The 19,125-nt window shown below is 38.2% G+C and overlaps 1 protein-coding gene and 1 non-coding gene across 4 annotated transcripts in view; one reads left to right on the top strand and one right to left on the bottom strand.

Moving 5' to 3' along the window:
• Positions 1-19,125, top strand: part of PSEN1 (presenilin 1) — a 64,292-nt gene that overhangs the window by 12,350 nt on the left and 32,817 nt on the right. For all 3 annotated transcript variants that reach the window (XM_076003615.1, XM_076003614.1, NM_001309945.1), the window contains 2 exon segments: positions 14,098-14,348; positions 16,275-16,416. In XM_076003615.1, coding sequence (XP_075859730.1) covers positions 14,098-14,348; positions 16,275-16,416 — 393 coding nt within the window.
• LOC142871690 (U7 small nuclear RNA) lies at positions 8,673-8,735 on the bottom strand. The gene has a single exon (XR_012919907.1). It is a non-coding gene; the product is annotated as a U7 small nuclear RNA (small nuclear RNA).

Raw genomic sequence — 19,125 nt, 5'->3', positions numbered from 1 at the left:
TTTTTTCAATTAAAAATAGTTTAAGAAAAATATGCTGTATAGATTGGTAGCACTGAATATAAAGAAAGCTTTTTATATCTTATGTAGACTGAGATAAACTACTATACTAGCAACTGCTGTGTAGTGAGCCAATGTTCAGCTCTTCATCTTTGTCTTACATCTCTACCAGAAAAATAAGAAAAATATGGATGATCTTGATGATTTTCCCCTTTTATTTTCTAAATGTTTCATAATACAGTTTTCTTATAACTTTAACAAAAACTATTTTGAAAAAGTGAGGTATTTTTTAAATATGAGGAAAATTCACACACGTGCAGTATGCTACCTAGGGAATCTATGGAAAACAGACAAGCATTTAAGGTTTTCCATGACTGACTGACTAAAATAGTAAGGGAGTTAGAACACCTGATGTGAAAGAAATCAAAGAAGGCTGATAGCATGGGACCTTTGAGAGCACCCTCATTGGCAATTGAAGTTTGTATCATGCTTTCTTCATCAGTGAAAGCTTCAGTATGTCTGTTAGTCTTCATTTTAAAAGACTAAAATGTTTATAATGCTTTATGGAAATTTTTCATTAAAAATCATTAAAAATTTTATACTTACCCAAGTTTGATTCTAGAAAACTAATCTGTATAAAACATCTGAATTTCTGCCAATGCCAGATGAGAGATGTGGTTACATTGGTCTCACCTTTTTACTTTTTGGAATTTTCTACTTTTTTTTGCTTGTTGATTCCATCTAGGTTGTAGATTCCCTGAAGGCAGAACATTGTTCATGTTCCTGAGCTGCCTTTAGAGTTTATTGGTTACCAAGTATCTCTAAACCAGCTCAATACAAATCTGTCAGCAAAAGAACGAAGGAATTTTGGGTTTTTTCCCTCATGTTAGCAGGAGAAATTTTAGGTTTTATATCTGCAAATAAAAGTCTGAAGTGAATCACATCACTTGCCTAAGGACATCAGCTTCCATGTGAGTGTCTCTGGGCCCCCTGTTCCCTAGGCCCCTGTTCTTTAGCCATTTTACACCATTGCTCTTGCTGCCATGTTATATCTGCACTGGTTTCACCATGTGAAGCAGAGCTATAGTTTTTATGTAGAACAAGTGTCAAATGATAGCTTGACATGTCACAAGAGTCAAATGGAAAGTCCATTTTATTATATTTTTCCTTAGGAACATCTGTTCTGCTTCTGTAGAGATGTCATTCAGTTTGAGATTTTACTGGTTTCCATTCATTTACCGTCTGCCTCTAACTAGAAGCTGGTATAGACTTCATGTTTATTTTTGCCATTGATTGGCTATATCTGTGGGCTACGGTCCCCGACTTCCAGGCTGTGGAGGGATACTAGTCCGTGCCCTGTTAGGAACTGGGCTGCACAACAGGAAGTGAGTGGCGGACAAGCAAGTGAAGCTTCTTCTGTATTTACAGCCGCTCCCCCTCCCTTGCATTGCAGCCTGAGCTTTGCCTCCTGTCAGATCACTCACTGTTTCCCATCACCCCCAGATGGGACCATCTAGTTTTAGGAAAACAAGCTCAGGGTTCCCATTAATTGTGCATTATGGTGAATTGTATAATTATTTTATTATATGTTATAACATAATAATGGAAATAAAGTGCACAGTAAATGTTATATGCTTGAATCATCCTGAAAACATCCCTCCTCACCACCCACACACCCCTACCCTTGTTCATGGAAAAATTGTCTTCCGTGAAACCAGTCCCTGGTGCCAAAAATGTTGGGGACTGCTGTCTATAGGGACTGGATACTAGAAGGTAGACTAATGATTCTGAAAAAAGGCAAAGTTGTGAAATAACTGAAATTCTTTGTTTCCTAACTATATCATATAGATTGGATATTTAAATAGCTCTAATAAGAACATTGGGTATTTTTCTTTTTTTTTAATTTATTTTTTTTTTGAGACAGAGTCTCGCTTTGTTGCCCAGGCTAGAGTGAGTGCCGTGGTGTCAGCCTAGCTCACAGCAACCTCAAACTCGTGGGCTCAAGCAATCCTGCTGCCTCAGCCTCCCAAGTATCTGGGACTACAGGCATGCGCCACTATGCCAGCTATGTTTTTCTGTATATATTAGTTGGCCAATTAATTCCTTTCTATTTATAGTAGAGACGGGGTCTCACTCAGGCTGGTTTTGAACTCCTGACCTCGAGCAATCTGCCCGCCTCGGCCTCCCAGAGTGCTAGGATTACAGGCTCATTTTTTCTATATATTTTTAGTTGGTCAGTTAATTTCTTTCTATTTTTAGTAGAGATGGGGTCTTGATCCTACTCAGGCTGGTTTCAAACTCCTGACCTTGAGCAATCCTCCTGCCTGGCTCCCAGAGTGCCAGGATTACAGGCATGAGCCACCACGCCCAGCCTACTTTCACTATACCTATTAAATAATTTTATTTTTCTGTTTCAAAATTTTTGACATGTAGAGCTCTTTTTCCTTGGCCTTTTATAATCCCTTGCCAGAGTTCGCCTCCATTTCATTTCAACTGACATTATAAGAATACACTAAAACCAGAGAAAGTTGAAAATATAAACTTCAGAATAGTGGAAATTCATGTTTTTGATTTGGTATAGATTTATATCTTTTATGTGGATTAACTGAGACTTTTTTGCTTTTCTAAGGTATAAAATGGTAAATTTTTTTGAAGTAAGCCTAAAACTACTTTATATTGTTAAGTAAGTATTATAGAATATATATTACACCATGGTTTTCGAGCCTTAGTGTGCCTTAGTGTCCCTGGAGGGATTGTTAAAACAAATTATCTGGCCCCAGTTCCAGAGTTCCTGATCTTGTAAGTCTGGGATGGGGCCAGAGAATTTGCATTTCTCACCAGTTCCCAGGTCATGCCAGTGCTTCTGACCCAGGGACCATCATTTGAGAATAGTTGTATTTGAATAAAGAAATAAAGGGAAAGCCAGGCTTGATGGTGTGTGCTTGTAGTCCCAGCTACTTGGGAGGCTGAGGTGGGAGGATTGCTTGAACCCAGGAGTTCAAAACCATTCTGAGCAACATAGCAAGACCCCATCTCAGAACAAAATTAAAAAAAAAAAAAGGAAGGATGAAATAAAGGGAAAGTGACATTAGAGAAGAATATTCAGATTTATATATTGAATACTCAGTATTTTTTCATATTAGTTTATTCTGACCCACATTTTCTATTGCTTAAGGAAATAAATTGTCAATATCCTTTTTGATCTGGAATAGAATATAATCAGTCATTTAACTGAAAAAGAATCCTTGAAGTAGTAGTAATCATCTGCTACCTTCAGCTGCTGAATTTACAACATCAAAATGTGTCTGGTCTTTATAAGTGAAGGTCATCTATTAATATGATATCTTTTCAGAATTCAAAACATTAAATGTGAAGAACTTTATTAAGTTGTCAGCAAATCATAGAGGGATAGAACTGGCCTCAGTTTTTAGATGGTGGTAGGTCACTTTTTGAGTGTGAGAAATCTATAGAATTAAACAGAAAACCTATAAACTACTTAACGGACCTTGAGGAGAAAAAAATAAGTGAAAGTAGTGATCTAAATTTAAACTAAATCAGACCCACAGGGCCAGTAAGCCTTTGACAGTGTTTTTGTACTGTTGATAGCAATAGATTTGTTTTCCCAGCTATGTCAAAGTAAAGTACGGAGAAAAGGAGCTTAAAATGTTGGTGACCTCCAGAGGAACATGCTAGCTTTTGCGTGAGAATAAAGTCAGAAATCTTAGGCATAGATCTTAATGATTTGTTGAGAAACACTAGGCTCAAGCCTAACACAATAGCTCCATAAACGTTAAATATTATCTCTAACTAGTTAGGTCAACTGTTCAGGGAAATGATGGCCGCCTTTGGCATTAGAGTAATGCTTAAACCTCTAACTCCAGGGAATCACAAAGCTTGGACAGGTGCCGGATGAAATTCTGCATGTTGTTAAAACACATATGGCATGTGATTAATAAACGTTTTCAAGTTTTCCACTTAACTTGCCAGTTCTTTGGTTAAGCTCCTCTTCTAGCTCTATCCTACAGTGCAGGCTTAAGAGGCCCACATTTCTAAGTGTAGAAATCCAAACAATATCCAAAAATTCTTATAGGATTGATACTTTTTCTTATAAACTTAAGTGTGGGCTGGGCACAGCGGCTCACACTTGTAATCCTAGCACTCTGGGAGGCCGAAGCGGGCTGATTATCTGAGATCAAGCTCGAGACCAGCCTGAGCAAGAGCGAGACCCTGTCTCTGCTATAAATAGAAAGCAATCAATTGGCCAACTAATATATATAGAAAAACTTAGCCGGGCAAGGTGGTGCATGCCTGTAGTCCCAGCTACTCGGGAGGCTGAGGCAGCAGGATTGCTTGAGCCCAGGAGTTTGAGGTTGCTGTGAGCTAGGCTAACGCCACGGCACTCTCTCTGGCCTGGGCAACAAAGTGAGACTCTGTCTCAAAAAAAAAAAAAAAAAAATGAAGCCCCTGACTTAATGCTGCAGGAACTGTGAGGAATCTGGCTTCATAGGAACTCAATTCCCACATACTCACCACTTCCCATAGGACCACACCCTCTCTAAAACTTACAACATTTATATAGTGATTCATCCTTCCCTTTGTCACTGAAATGAAATCATTTATAATGGCTATGGCTACGACACTGGTTTTTCTTAACCTTAAAAATAAAAACCTTTAAGGCAAAGCTGTGGAGACAGTTAAAAGATCAGTGGTTGATCAGTGTTTGGGGAGGAGAGAAAGGGGTAAATTGTGAAGCATAGAAGATTTTTTCAGGGCAGTGAAATCATTCTGTATGATACTGTAATGGTAGATACATATCATTGTGTATTTATTCAAACCTGTAGAATGTACAACACCAGGAGCGAATCCTAAGATAAACTATGGACTTTGGGTGATATGAGTGTTGATGTAGGTTCATCAGTTGTAACAAATGTACCACTCTGGTGCATGATGTTTATAGTTAGGAGAGGGTGGGGGTGTAGGGTGGGGTTATATATGCAAGAAGTATACGGGAATTCAACCCCCCACTGCTAAATTTGACTGGCTTTAAAATAATAATAATAATAAAAAAGTATATGGGAACTCTGTACTTCCTACTCAACTTTTCTATGAATCTAAAACCACTTTTAAAAATATTTTGAAAGAAATGAGCTATCAAGTCACACACAGAGGCCTTTAAGTGCTTATATTTTAGAAAGATGTACTACTAATATAATATTTAAAGGAAATGATAGATCTGAAATTTGCTTCAAAATAATACTGGTGGGGCAAAGTGGATGGAGGGATAGATGAAACGAGATTAGCTGTAGGTAGATCTTTTTTTTTTTTTTTTTTTTTGAGACAGAGTCTCACTTTGTTGCCCAGGTTAGAGTGAGTGCCATGGCGTCAGCCTAGCTCACAGTAACCTCAAACTCCTGGGCTCAAGCAATCCTGCTGCCTCAGCCTCCCGAGTAGCTGGGACTACCGGCATGCGCCACCATGCCTGGCTAATTTTTTCTATATATATTAGTTGGCCAATTAATTTCTTTCTATTTATAGTAAAGACGGGGTCTCGCTCTTGCTCAGGCTGGTTTCAAACTCCTGACCTCAAGTAATCTGCCCGCCTTGGCCTCCCAGAGTGCTAGGATTACAGGCGTGAGCCACTGCGCCCAGCCCTGTAGGTAGATAATTATTGAAGCTCAGTAAATTGTATCATGGGGCTTCATTATATTTTTCTGACCATGTTTGAATGTTTTCCATAATAAAAAGATTTTTTTTAATTAGCCTTACATAATAATGCTGTGCTTAAGTCGTCATTCTAATACTTAGCTACCAAGATTTTTCATTTTTGAAATTCCTCAGTATTTCTAGTATCATCTTCCTCTCATTTGACAGTTTTCAAAGCACCTACATATGCCATACAGAAAGACACATTTTTTTAAACAGCTTTTTCGTGGTATAATTGAAATACAGTAAACTCTACATATTTAAGTACACAATTTGATAAGTTGTAACATATATGTATACCCTTGAAACCGCCACCACAGTTAAGGTAATGAATGTTTCTATTAACTCCACACATTTCTTCATGCTCCTTGGTGATCTCTACTTCTTGCTCCTCCCAGCTCCTTCCCATCTCCTGGCAACCACTGATCAAAGTGTTGTCACTATGGTCTAGTTTTCATTTCCTAGAATTTTATATAAATGGAATCACGCAGACTCTTGTCTGACTTCATATATTTAACATAATTATTTTGAGATTCGTCAGTGTTATAACATGTATCAGTAGTTTGTTCCTTTTTCTTGCTGAGTTGATTTCCATTGTATGGCTATACCACAGTTTTTGACCCATTCTCTTGTTGATATTTGGGTTGTTTCCAGTTTTGAGGCATTACAAATAAGGCTGCTATGGATATTCATGCACACATCTTTGTATGGATATATGCTTTCATTTATCTTGGGTAAATACATAGGAGTAGAATATGATCCAGTATGGTAGGTATATACTTAATTTTTTGAGATATTACCAGTTTTCCAAATTGTTTGTCCAATTTTATATTCCTACCAGCAGTGTATGAGATTTCCAGTTCCTCCACATCCTTGTCAATACTTGATATGGTCTTTTAAATATTGTAGTCCTCTGGAAGGTATGTAGTAGTATCTCATTGTGGCTGTAATTTGCATTTCTCTAAGGAGTAATGATTTGACTGTCTTTTCATGTCCTTATTTGTCATCCTCATACCTTTGGTGAAGTGCTTCTTCAAATCTCTTGACCATTTTAAAATTATTTTCTTATATTGAATTTTGAGAATTCTTTACATATTCTGGCTATAAGTCCTCTATAATATATATGCTTTACAAATATTTTCTCCCAGTCTGTGGCTTGTCTTTTTGTTAACTGTGTTTTTTGAAGAGCAGAAGTTTTAAATATTGATGAAATCTCTTTTATCAATTTGTATGTTTTGTTTTGTTTGAGGCAGGAGCTGGCACTGCTGCCCAGGCTGGAGTGCAAGTGACGTGATGACAGCTCACTGCAGCTTCAAACTCCTGGACTCGGGCTGTCCTCCTGAGTAGTTAGGACTACAAGCATGCGCCATCACTCCTGGCTAATTTTTAAATTTTTTGTAGGGATGGAGTCTCTGTTGCCCAGGCTGGTCTCTCGAACTCCTGGCCTCAAGCAATCCTCCCACCTCAGCCTCTGTTGGGATTATAGGCATGAACTACCATGGCCAGCTCAATTTGTCTTTTGTTCATTTGTGTTTTTGATGTGGTGTCTAGAAATATTAGCCTAATCCAGGTTTTCAGAAGGTTTTCCCTACATTTTCTTCTGAAAGCTCTATAGTTTATGTTTCATATTTGGGTCTGTGATTCATTTTAAGTTGATTTTTATATATGTTCCAAGCTATTGGTCAAAGTTCAGTTTTCTGCATATGGATATTCAATTGTTTTAGCACCATGTTTTTGAAAATGACTGTTGACTCCACTGAAATACATTTTCACCTTTGACAAAAATCAGTTGTCCATATATATGTCAGTCTGTTTCTGGGCTCTGTTCTATTTCATTGGTTTATTTGTCTATCTTTGTGCCAATACCACATTTTCTTCATTATTGTAACAGTATAAGTCTTGAAATCAAGTAGTATTCTCCAACTTTGTTCATTTTCAAAATTGTTTTGTATATTCTAATTCCTTTGTATTTCCATATGAATTTTATAAACATTTTTACACAAAAGCCTCCTGGGACTTTGATTGAGATTGCATTGAATCTATAGATAAATTCAGGGGAGACTTGGTAGAAGATGTCAGTCTTTTTTTTTTTTTTTTTTTAAAGATTTCATGTCTAAGCTTATAGATGTCAGTCTTAACAATATTGAGTCTTCTAATCTGGAAACATAATATAGTTCTATGTTTATTTAGACCTTCTTCATTTTTTAAATCTTTTAATCTTTATTTTTTTTACTTTTGCCAGGTAGTACTTCAAGTGACAAGGTCTTTTTTTTAACTAAAAAATTTTAGGTTGGTCTGAGTGCATTGGTGTTTACAACTAATTGATCACAACCAGTTACAGATTCCTTTGTTCCTTCTCCACTCCCACTGCTTCACTTTACCAGCTTTTAAGAAATAAGAATAGATTAATTAAAAAAATTTTTTTTTTCTTTTCTTTTTTTTATTTTGAGACAGAGTCTCACTCTTTTGCCCGGGCTAGAGTGCTGTGGCATTGCCTAGCTCACAGCAACCTCAAACTCCTGGGCTCAAGTGATCCTCCAGCCTCAGCCTCCCGAGGAGCTGGGACTATGACTACGCAACCACACCCGGCTAATTTTTCTGTTTTTAGTAGAGACTGGGTCTCATTCTTGCTCAGGCTGGTTTTGAACTTCTGACCTCAAGCAATCCTCCCACCTCAGCCTCCCACAGTGCTAGGATTACAGTGTGAGCTGCCACACCCGGCCTGAGACCGGTATTTTCTGGCCCACACTATCTAAAAGCAGTCCCATCCCAGGTATTCTGTATTGTATCACCCTGTTTATTCCTTTTATAGTACTGTCCCACTGTATAATTACCTTGTTTATTATCTGTCTCCCTCTGTTTGAAAGCAGGTCATGAGGGCAGGAACCTTATCTGTCTTGTTTACTGCTGTATCCTTGGCACCAAGCATGGTATCTTGCGCATAGCTGGTGTTCACTATTTTTCTTCCCCATGGGGGTTTTTCTGGTGAAAATCAGAAAACCTGCTAGACAAATTCTAAAAGAGCTGTAACCTTATATTTTACATTATTAAAGTAATTAGTACTTAGGAACTAAAACAAAGTATCATAAGCCAAATACTAAAATGGCAAAGGAAATTGATAGTTCATGAAAAAGTACTCAGCCTTTCTGACAATAAGAGAAATAGAAATTTAAATTATACTGAGATCCCCTATTTCACCTATCAGGTTGGTAAAAATCCAAGCACTTGTTAACATAAGGGTATGATGAATTAGGCAGTCTCCTATATTGCTGTGTCTCTAAACTGGTGCAATCCATAGGGAGGGCAATTTGAGAATATATATTAGAATTTGAAATGCAAATATACTTTGACCCAGCAATTACACTTTAGATTTACCTTAACAGTATGGCCATACACATTAAATGACTTACAGGGTGCATTCATTGCAGCATTGTTTATAATGGCAAAAAATTGGAAACAAGTTAAATATCCATCATTAGGGGATTGGCTAAATAAATTGTGATACATTAGGCTGGGCGTGGTGGCTCATGCCTGTAATCTTAGCACTCTGGGAGGCCGAGGCGGGCAGATTGCTCGAGGTCAGGAGTTCGAAACCAGCCTGAGCAAGAGCGAGACCCCGTCTCTACTATAAATAGAAAGAAATTAATTGGCCAACTAACATATATATAGAAAAAATTAGCCCGGCATGGTGGCGCATGCCTGTAGTCCCAGCTACTCGGGAGGCTGAGGCAGGAGGATCGCTTGAGCCCAGGAGTTTGAGGTTGCTGTGAGCTAGGGTGATGCCACGGCACTCACTCTAGCCTGGGCAACAAAGCAAGACTCTGTCTCCAAAAAAAAAAAAAAATTGTGATACATTTATAAACTGAGTATGTAGCTGGTTAAAAGAATTTTTTTTTTTTTAAGGCAGGGTCTTGCTTTGTCACCCAGGCTGGAGTACAGTAGCATCATCATAGCTCACTGCAGTCTCAGACTCCTGGGCTCAAGCTATTCTCCTGCCTCAGCTTCCTGAGTAGTTGGGACTACAGGCTCATGCCACCACTCAAGGCTAATTTTATTTTTTATAGAAATGGGGTCTTGCTGTGTTGTCTAGGGAAAACAATTTTATTTTTTTAAAGAATGAGGATTTTCTTTATGTATGGATATGTAAAAAACTTTAAGATACATAGTTAAGTGAAGAAAGCAAAGTACAGTGCAGTACATTTACTGTACTAATATTTGTGTGAAAAGGGGGAATGAGAATATATATATATTTTTGAGATAGGGTCTCACTTTGTCACCCTGGCTAAAGTGCAGTGGTATCATTGTAGTTCACTGTAACCTCAAACTCCTGGGTTCAAGTGATCCTCCTGCCTCAGCCTCCAAAATAGCTGAAACTGTAGGTATACGCCACAACACCCAAAAACATAGTTTTTAAAATAGTATCCAAAGTACCACAAAGAGAAAGGGTTTGTGGGTGTGAGAGAGAGAAAGAAGGGGAGAGAGAGAGTGTGTGTATGTGTGTGTGTATGTGTTACTGTTAAACAGTGCTCTAGTATCCATTATCAGCCTCAGGGGCAGGGCAGGGTTGGGTTGGCTAATGTTCATTATAAACCAGAATAGCCAGTTGAGGACTGAATGAGCATATGATTGGCTCTTCCATGCTAGATTTACCTAATTAAACTGTTCATATGGCCTAATAGGATGGCTGTGATGCCGTAGAAAGAACACAAGTTTTGAAACAAGAATTTGATTCCTGCCTCTACTGCTTTCTGGTTGTTAGATTTTAGACAAGTTACTTTTGTGTTCGTCTACCAAAACCTCTCAAGATATAAAAAGAATAAATGAAATAATGTGACAGTACTTTGTAAATTATCTAATACTATCTAAAGATAGCTATTGTTCCATGGTTTTTAGTTCATATTGACCATTAATCAGTCCATCAAGTTGGTCAGAACTGTATAGTTGAACATTAAATTGCAGACATAACATTCTTAGCAGATGGCTAAGTTACCCCCTTCTCTGGGAAAATAGTAGTATGAATTCTGTCAATTCCCCTGCTCCTCTGCTATCTGTCACACCATGTCCCTGTCTTCCAGACCTCACTTTCCTCATAACTGTTTCCATCCTACTGGACTTTGACCACTCTAATGACTTGGGTTCAGCAAAAATTATCTTTCTTGATGGGTAGTGTGTATATTTCTACCTTTTATGCTTTGGAATAGTTGCCTTTCTATTCTATATAGGGTTTGGATTGTCAAATATTTTCTCTGTGAGGTCCAACAGTTACTTTTTATCTCCAGACTGAGGAAGAGGACACTAATGCCTTTATAAGGCCAATTCCTCTCTCTCTTGTCCCCTCTGTCTGTTTCGTGTTGCTATAACAGGGCACCACAGACTGGGTAATTTATAAAGAAAAGAGGTTTATTTGGCTTACAGTTCTCAAGGCTGAGAAGTCAAAGGGTATGGCACCAGCATCTGGTGAAAGTCACCCCCCTGGTTTGTAGACAGACAGGCAAGGGAGCACATGCAGGAGAGAGCTTGTTTTTATAACAAAGCCACTCCCATGATAGCTAACCCATTCCTGCAATATGGCATTACAGGTTGAATATTCCTAATCCCCAAGTGTGAAATCCCAGTGCTCCCAAATTGGAAACTTTTTGAGCACCAATATGATGCTCAAAAGAAATACTCCTTGGAGGATTTTGGATTTTTGGATTCAGTATCCTCAGCCAATAAGGATAATACAAATATTCCAAAATCCAATGTCTGAAACACTTCTGGTACCAAACATTTCAGATAAGGGATACTCAACCTGAAATCCATTGGTGAGGGCTCCACCTCCCAAGGGCCCCACCATTTAATACCACGACAGTGGCAACCAAGTTTCCAGCACATGAACTTTTGAGGGACACATTCAAACTGTAGCATACTCCTTTTAGTCCCTACTATCCATATTCCATTAGTTATCATCCCTGTTTTGTATGTTCAATCTCTTCCACTAAATCTTAAGTCTACACTTAGACCTGACAAGTACGTTCAAGTCTCTGACAGCTCTAAAATAACTTGAAAAAGTTTGAATACCTCTTTGTTGTCAAACCTTTAAACCTTTTTTTTGTTTTTTGCTCCAAAGAATGATTGCCTTTACTTTCTCAATTTACATTCATTTTCCTGTCCATTCTGATTTATGATCTGACTTCCCTCTTCACTGTTTTAGTTTTGTAAAATGCTTGGCGATCTTCCCACTGCCAAATTCAGTGTCTTTTTAGCTCTTATCCTGCCTGCCTGTTGACTGACTGTTAATGACACCTTCTTAAATTGTGCTCTGCTTTTGGCTTCTGTGTTATATAGATTTCTGGGTTTTTTTTCCTCTCCCCTATTCCTTTAATGTCTTGCTCATTTTCTCTCATCACCTGCTGCTTAAGCTTAGTTGGTTATTTACATTTCTCTCCTTGGTCATCTTCTCACTTTGTATTTTTCCTTCCACAACTATTTATATTACATTAATGACCAATAAGTCTATGCTGTTCATATTTTTATCTATATTCTCCTTGACATTTTATCATTTATAAGGCTATAGAGACTAATGACTTCCTCCATTCTCTTCTGAGCTTGAAATTGGTATTGCTAACTGTCTTTGGACTTTTCTACCTGGTTGTAGGTACTCCAAATTCACCTATATCTCTAAGCAAAATATTTCTACTCTCTTCCAGCCTGCTTATCTTATGTTCCCTATTCCTATCAATGCCTGGGTTTGAACCCAGGTCGGAATTTCAGTATTGCCACAACAGAATACCTGGAATATAGTAAAATTTTGATAATTACTTGTGGGATGAATATATTGAAAGTAAAATGAAAGAGAACCCTCAGCCCACACTGAGTCTGCAGAGCTCCCATTTTGTCTTGTGTATAGCAAATTTAGAGGTGGTTAAGAACCTAATTTCTGGAGTCAGGCTGACCTGGGTTCAAACTCTTTCTGTAACACTCACTAGCTGTGGCTGTTTCCTCATCTGCAAAGTGGTGATGATGGGATGGATGACTATGAGAATTGACACATTGCCACATTAGAAAAAAAATTTTTCCCTGGGACTATGGTGTTTTCTTAAAACAAAAGGATCCTTTCTAATGTGTTATTTTGTATTGTTTTCTTTGTGTGAGTTATATGCAACACAATCCATGTTTTTAGAATTAAATTGTCAACATTAATCCATAAGTAAGATTTTCAAGAACCAACTGCAGGGTTTTGCTTCATGAGGCCCCCAGGGTCAAAACTAGCCTGAGTTAAATACAATTCACATGGCAGTCAACGAATTAAATGTAAAGCACATATCACAGTCCCTGGTGCATTGTAATCATTCTAAGCAATTACAAATGTAGAATGTATTTTTAATGAATACTAGTAATACTCTATAGTAGTACATAGTGGCTTGTTCTCAAATGATCTTCCTACCAGAACCCTAACTTAAGCTAATTTCATGTGGCCAGCAACAGTGACTGTCAGTCTGCTTTCATCTCCTATTTATATATCTGAGAGGAGGAGGAGTGCTGGTTTTTTGGTCACCTGTTATTTTTATTGTTGTTATTATTCATCCTACCCTTTATAAAAACTGAATTGGAAGATACGAACAGTGATACCAATAAAAGAAGTTGAAGAATAGGAAAAGATAAACCCAAGACAAGGATAAAAGTAACAAAATAGTGTCTGGATTAAAGTTCTGAGGAAAGTGGAATCTAACAAAGGTTCTAATTTCATTCATTCATTCATCAAGTATTTATTGTTCCTTTTCTTTGTACAGGGCCTGGTTGAGGGGTGGGGAAGGTAGACATATGGGCCATCACAATTGTTTAAGGCCTGGTTTCTCTCTGTGAAGATTTTTTTTTAATTGCATAAATTTTTGAAATAATTGTAGCTTTACATGCAATTGTAAAAAATAATACAGAGAGATCCCTTGAACATCACTACAAAGATTTTAAAGTCCTATTAGTAATGAAGGTAAGAAAGTTCCTTTATAACTGGTATGAAACCACAGTTAGAAAGTGCTAAATGAATTTGAAAAAAGTACGATCACTCTGCTTGCAGCTATAGCAAATAAAGAAGGTTTCATGCAGGTGTCAGTATTTTAGTCAGATTTCAAAGGATGAGTACAACTGTTGTATTAGGTTGAGAATGGAGGGGGAGAGTGAAGTAAAGGAGGCCCAGATAAAAGGGAGGGCATGAGTGCCTTCAGGGAACAATGGTAAATAGTCTAGACTTTTAAATTGCACACTTCCTGTAAATTGGTTCTTTCTTCTCTCAAGTTTTAGAACTCAAGTAATGACGAGCTTATTGTTAATCCCACTTCTACCTGTTACATATTCTACTTTTGATACAGAATACCTTGAGAGTCTGATTTACTGAGAAAGTTTTTCTTGTGCTTTTAGAATGACAATAGAGAACAGCAGGACCATGGGGACAGGCGGAGACTTGGCAACCCTGAGCCATTATCTAATGGACGACCCCAGGGTAACTCTGGGCCTGTGGTGGAGCGAGATGAGGAAGAAGATGAGGAGCTGACATTGAAATACGGCGCCAAGCATGTGATCATGCTCTTTGTCCCTGTGACTCTCTGCATGGTGGTGGTTGTGGCTACCATCAAATCGGTCAGCTTTTATACCCGGAAGGATGGGCAGCTGTACGTATGAGTGTCATATTTTGTTATTCTTAAGGCCAAGATGGCTTTTCCTCACAGCACATCATCATCACCTTGAAGGCCTCTGTGCTGAAGGGGCGTGACAGCTAGAGAGTTCACCTTCTCTGATGGCCAGAAGCAGTTGAGAGAGCGAGTGGTTATAAATAGAGGAAAAGAACACTGTAGAAATGTTTCCTATATGGCATCACTGGATAGTGCTGGATTTATATGGAATTGAGCACGTAAAGAGTAAGCTTAGCCATATACAGTGGCACATGCCTATACGCCCAGCTATTTGGTGAGCCTGTATTCCCAGCTGAGGTGTGAGGATCGCTTGAGCCCAGGAGTTCAAGACCAGCCTGGGCAACACAGCAAGACCCTGTCTCAAAAAAAAAGAAAAGAAAAATCGCAATCTTTCCCACCTCAGGAACCAGTGGTCCTGTTGCTGTTGTTTTCCTTGGAATGTTCTTTCCTTTTCTAACTTTGATAGACTAAATTCCTGTCATCTTGCCCATCTTGGCCTAGTTGTTAAACCCTCAAAGATAACTTCCCTGATTCTCCTAACAGACTTAAGTCCTTCATGTTATTCTTTCTCCTAGCAACTTGTTCTTTCTCATTTGTCACAATTTACAAATATGTATTTATTTACATTATTTAAATACTTCTTTATTGTCAGGCCTATGAGGATACTTTGTCTCCAGGGCTAGGTATGTAATAAATACTTGGCAAAAATATTTTTTAACTGAAAGAATGAATAACTCACGCAAAGTTGGCAGTCTCTAGACTCTCCGGGAGCTGTCATATGGATTCCCTAGTGCTGCTATTGTCAGCCCTTGACCTCTAAGAAAAGTGCTTCCATCCAGATGTCATCTAGTTCTGTTCCTAATACTCTCATGGGGCCCAAGAAGAGTTTTGAGTAAGTTTTAGAATTTAAAATTATAGTGTCTGAAAAACTGCGTGGTGTTCTGAAAGCCAAGATTTTAATCTTTGAGAGAAGGGCTAAAACAGTGAGTGATGGGCAAGGGTTACAGATAGTAACCAAAGAAAATGGGGAATAGTAACATTATCTGTATAAGTTAGGGTTAGGTTTGGCAATATATTACAAAATAGAGGTTGACAAGCTACAGCCCACAGGCCAGATCTGCCTGCTACCTGTTTTTGTGGATAAATTTTCATTGGAACACTACCTTGCCCATTCGTTTATACATCGTCTATGGCTGCTTTCATGCTACTATGGCACAGTTGAGTGGTTGCAGCAGAGACCATACAACCTACAAAGCTTAACATATTTACTGTGTGATCCTTTACAGAAAGTTTGCTGACCCTGTTACAGAAAATCAAAACAACTGGCTGGGCCTGGTGGTTCACGCCTGTAATCCTAGCACTCTGGGAGGCCAAGGCAGGCAGATTGCTCAAGGTCAGGAGTTCAAAACCAGCCTGAGCAAGAGCGAGACCTTGTCTCTACTATAAATAGAAAGAAATTAATTGGCCAACTAAAAATTATCTCAAGACATTATCTAAAGACAACTCCAGTTGTAATCACTCTGCAGATGAAAGACAATAATTATAAGCCTTATCACCTTCCTCTGATAACCTCTTGTCAGCCTACTTTAACAAATTAATAATAAACTGTGAACGTACATTTGATGAAGTAATTATTTCAATGTAAAGCATCCACTAGATGGAGCCAGTGTCTGGCTCACACATAAGTCCTTCTCCTATGTGTATTAGGTATTTTATTCTGAAGCAGTGATTTTAGAACATAGCTATCTTTCTTAGGTTAAAAATTCTTAGCTAGATTGGTGAGATACAACCAAGTGACTTATAAGATGTTAATTAAATCAAGAAAGACAAAATTCTTGTGTTGGAGGGAGTATGTGGTTTGGGATCAATGCTTACCTAGGACTTTTGTGTTTTGTTTTATTGTAGAATCTATACCCCATTCACAGAAGACACCGAGACTGTGGGCCAGAGAGCCCTGCACTCAGTTCTGAATGCTGCCATCATGATCAGTGTCATTGTTGTCATGACTATCCTCCTGGTGGTTCTATATAAATATAGGTGCTATAAGGTGAGCATGAGATGCAGAGCTTTGCTTTCCACCTTATTCTCGTTATGATTGGGTTTTCTTGTCACATACCTTGCTTGATCTAGTGAAGAAAAAGGTCTTATATTCTAGAGCTGAGTTAATTTTTAGTTTTCTTACCCCACATAGAGGAACATTTTAAAAATATGAAAAGGAAACTGGGTGCAATGGCACATGCCTGTAATCCTAGCTACTCAGGAGGCTGAGGCGAGAGAATTGCTTGAGCCCAGGAGTTCGAGACCAGCATGGGCAACATATTGAGACCCTGTCTCAAAATATATATATATATATATATATATATATATATATATATATAAAACCGATCGGGCACGGTGGCTCACACCTGTAATCCTAACACTCTGGGAGGCCAAGGAGGGAGGATTGCTGGAGGTCAGGAGTTCGAGACCAGCCTGAGCAAGAGCGAGATCCCATTTCTACTAAAATTAGAAAGAAATTAGCCAGACAACTAAAAATATATAGAGAAAAAATTATCTGGGCATGGTGGTGGATACCTGTAGTCCCAGCTACTCAGGAGGCTGAGGCAGAAGGATTGCTTGAGCCCAGGAATTTGAGGTTTCTGTGAGCTAGGCTGACACCATAGCACTCTACCCCGGGCAACAGAGTGAGACTCTGTCTCAAAAAAAAAAACCCCAAAAAACCCCAAAAATATATACATATACATATATAAATTAAATAATAAAAATACAAAAAAGTCATAAATGGAAAACAAATATTTTCACATAATACCACAATCTAAGTGATTTTAATATTTCAATTTATAACATATTATGACATTCCAAAGGGGTATACCCCTTAACCTTTGAGAATCCTCTCATTCACAGGTAGCCCTATAGGGTATAATAGTCCCTATAAAATATGGTACAACTAAAAAAATGAGATTTGAATACAAAACAACAAAGCCACCTTCAGATGTGGGTATTAAACTCACTGGTGATTGGCCATACCTTGCCTAAATTAGTAACCATCCATTCTCTCACCATCTCTCCTGCAGTGGCGCTACCCTTTCCTTGGGAAGAGGGGACAGGGAGGTTGTACAGAAAAGACACAGGCCCAATCATCCCAGCCTTTCCTCCCCTAGCTCACTCTCTCGCTAAGTGGCTTACTGCTGAATTGCAGCCACCTGGCACATGTTTCAAAGTCACGCCTTAAAAAAGTTACAAATTATTACAAGTCGTAGACCTTTAAGGTCATTCTCAAATAATAGGAATTATAAAAGCTAACTTTCCAAATATTGGAATCTACTCTATTTCCTTCTGGTATTTATTTCTTTTTTTTTTTTTGAGACAGAGTCTCGCTTTGTTGCCTAGGCTAGAGTGAGTGCCATGGCGTCAGCCTAGCTCACAGCAACCTCAAACTCCTGGGCTCAAGCAATCCTTCTGTCTCAGCCTCCCAAGTAGCTGGGACTACAGGCATGAGTCACCATGCCCGGCTAATTTTTTCTATATATATTAGTTGGCCAATTAGTTTCTTTCTATTTATAGTAGAGACGGGGTCTCACTCTTGCTCAGGCTGGTTTCGAACTCCCGACCTCGAGCAATCCACCCGCCTCGGCCTCCCAGAGAGCTAGGATTACAGGCGTGAGCCACCGCGCCCGGCTGGTATTTATTTCTGTATGCTTTTTTATTAATAACATGGTTAAAAGGTATAATCAGTATGTGTCCTTTCTTAACCTTTAGTTTGGTGTGAACATTTTTCCATATTATGAATTCTTAGGAAATATAGGTCAGATGCTGTGGCTCACACCTATAATCCCAGCACTTAGGGATTATAGGAGGCCAAGGCAGGAGGATCACTTGAGGCCAGGAGTTTGATATCAACCTGGACAACATACCGAGACCCTGTCTCTACAAAAAAAATTTTTAAAAATATTTCTATGGCTATATAATATTTGATTCAATGAGCATATTGTAATCTACTTCCTGTAATTTCTTGATGTTGGACATTTGAGTTGTTTTCAGTATTTCACTATTATAAAACTCAGTGATGTCTTTATGCTTAGAGTTTCTTTAATTTTTCTATTTCCTTAGGGTAAAATCCTAAGGACATGGAATTTCTGGGGCACATTATCTACATGTTTTTATTCTCTCTACATGTTTTTATTGGTATACAAAATTCCTTTTTCAAAAGGGTTATATCAGTTTATACTTAACATCAGTAGTGAATGAGAGTATTTATCTTACCCCACCAGCATTGAAGTTTTTAAAAACTCTGTGCTAGTTTTTATAGGTAAACAAAATGTCTTAATTTGCATTTATTTGATTACCAGTAAGATCAAATACCTTTTCAATGGATACAAACTCTAAAGTTATACGGAGTTTTAACTTTGCTTAGTGAACATTTGAGTGGAAGTGTTAATATAAGTGATGACCATCTGTAATCTGACATTGGCATATGGAGAACATTGATGTGGAAAGGTGTGTATGGTGATGACAAGTTGTCATCAATACTTAAAAAGCCAAAGAGCCAAGACATAAATCCACACTGGCAAACATTCCCCTGCCCCCACTTTAAATAGACTTGGTTCTTAATTGTCTTTATCCTTTTTTTTTCACCATATGTATTTTGTCTGCATGTAAGTATTTACTTGCCAGTTCCATTTCTTTGCTTTATTAAACTCACTTTGTGACTCTTGTTTGGATCATATGCTACTTTTGTTCTTTTTGGTTTTTTGGT

Source organism: Microcebus murinus, chromosome 6 (genome assembly GCF_040939455.1).
Source record: "Microcebus murinus isolate Inina chromosome 6, M.murinus_Inina_mat1.0, whole genome shotgun sequence".
Classification (NCBI taxonomy): domain Eukaryota; kingdom Metazoa; phylum Chordata; class Mammalia; order Primates; family Cheirogaleidae; genus Microcebus; species Microcebus murinus.
This window is presented reverse-complemented; position numbering and strand designations above follow the sequence as displayed.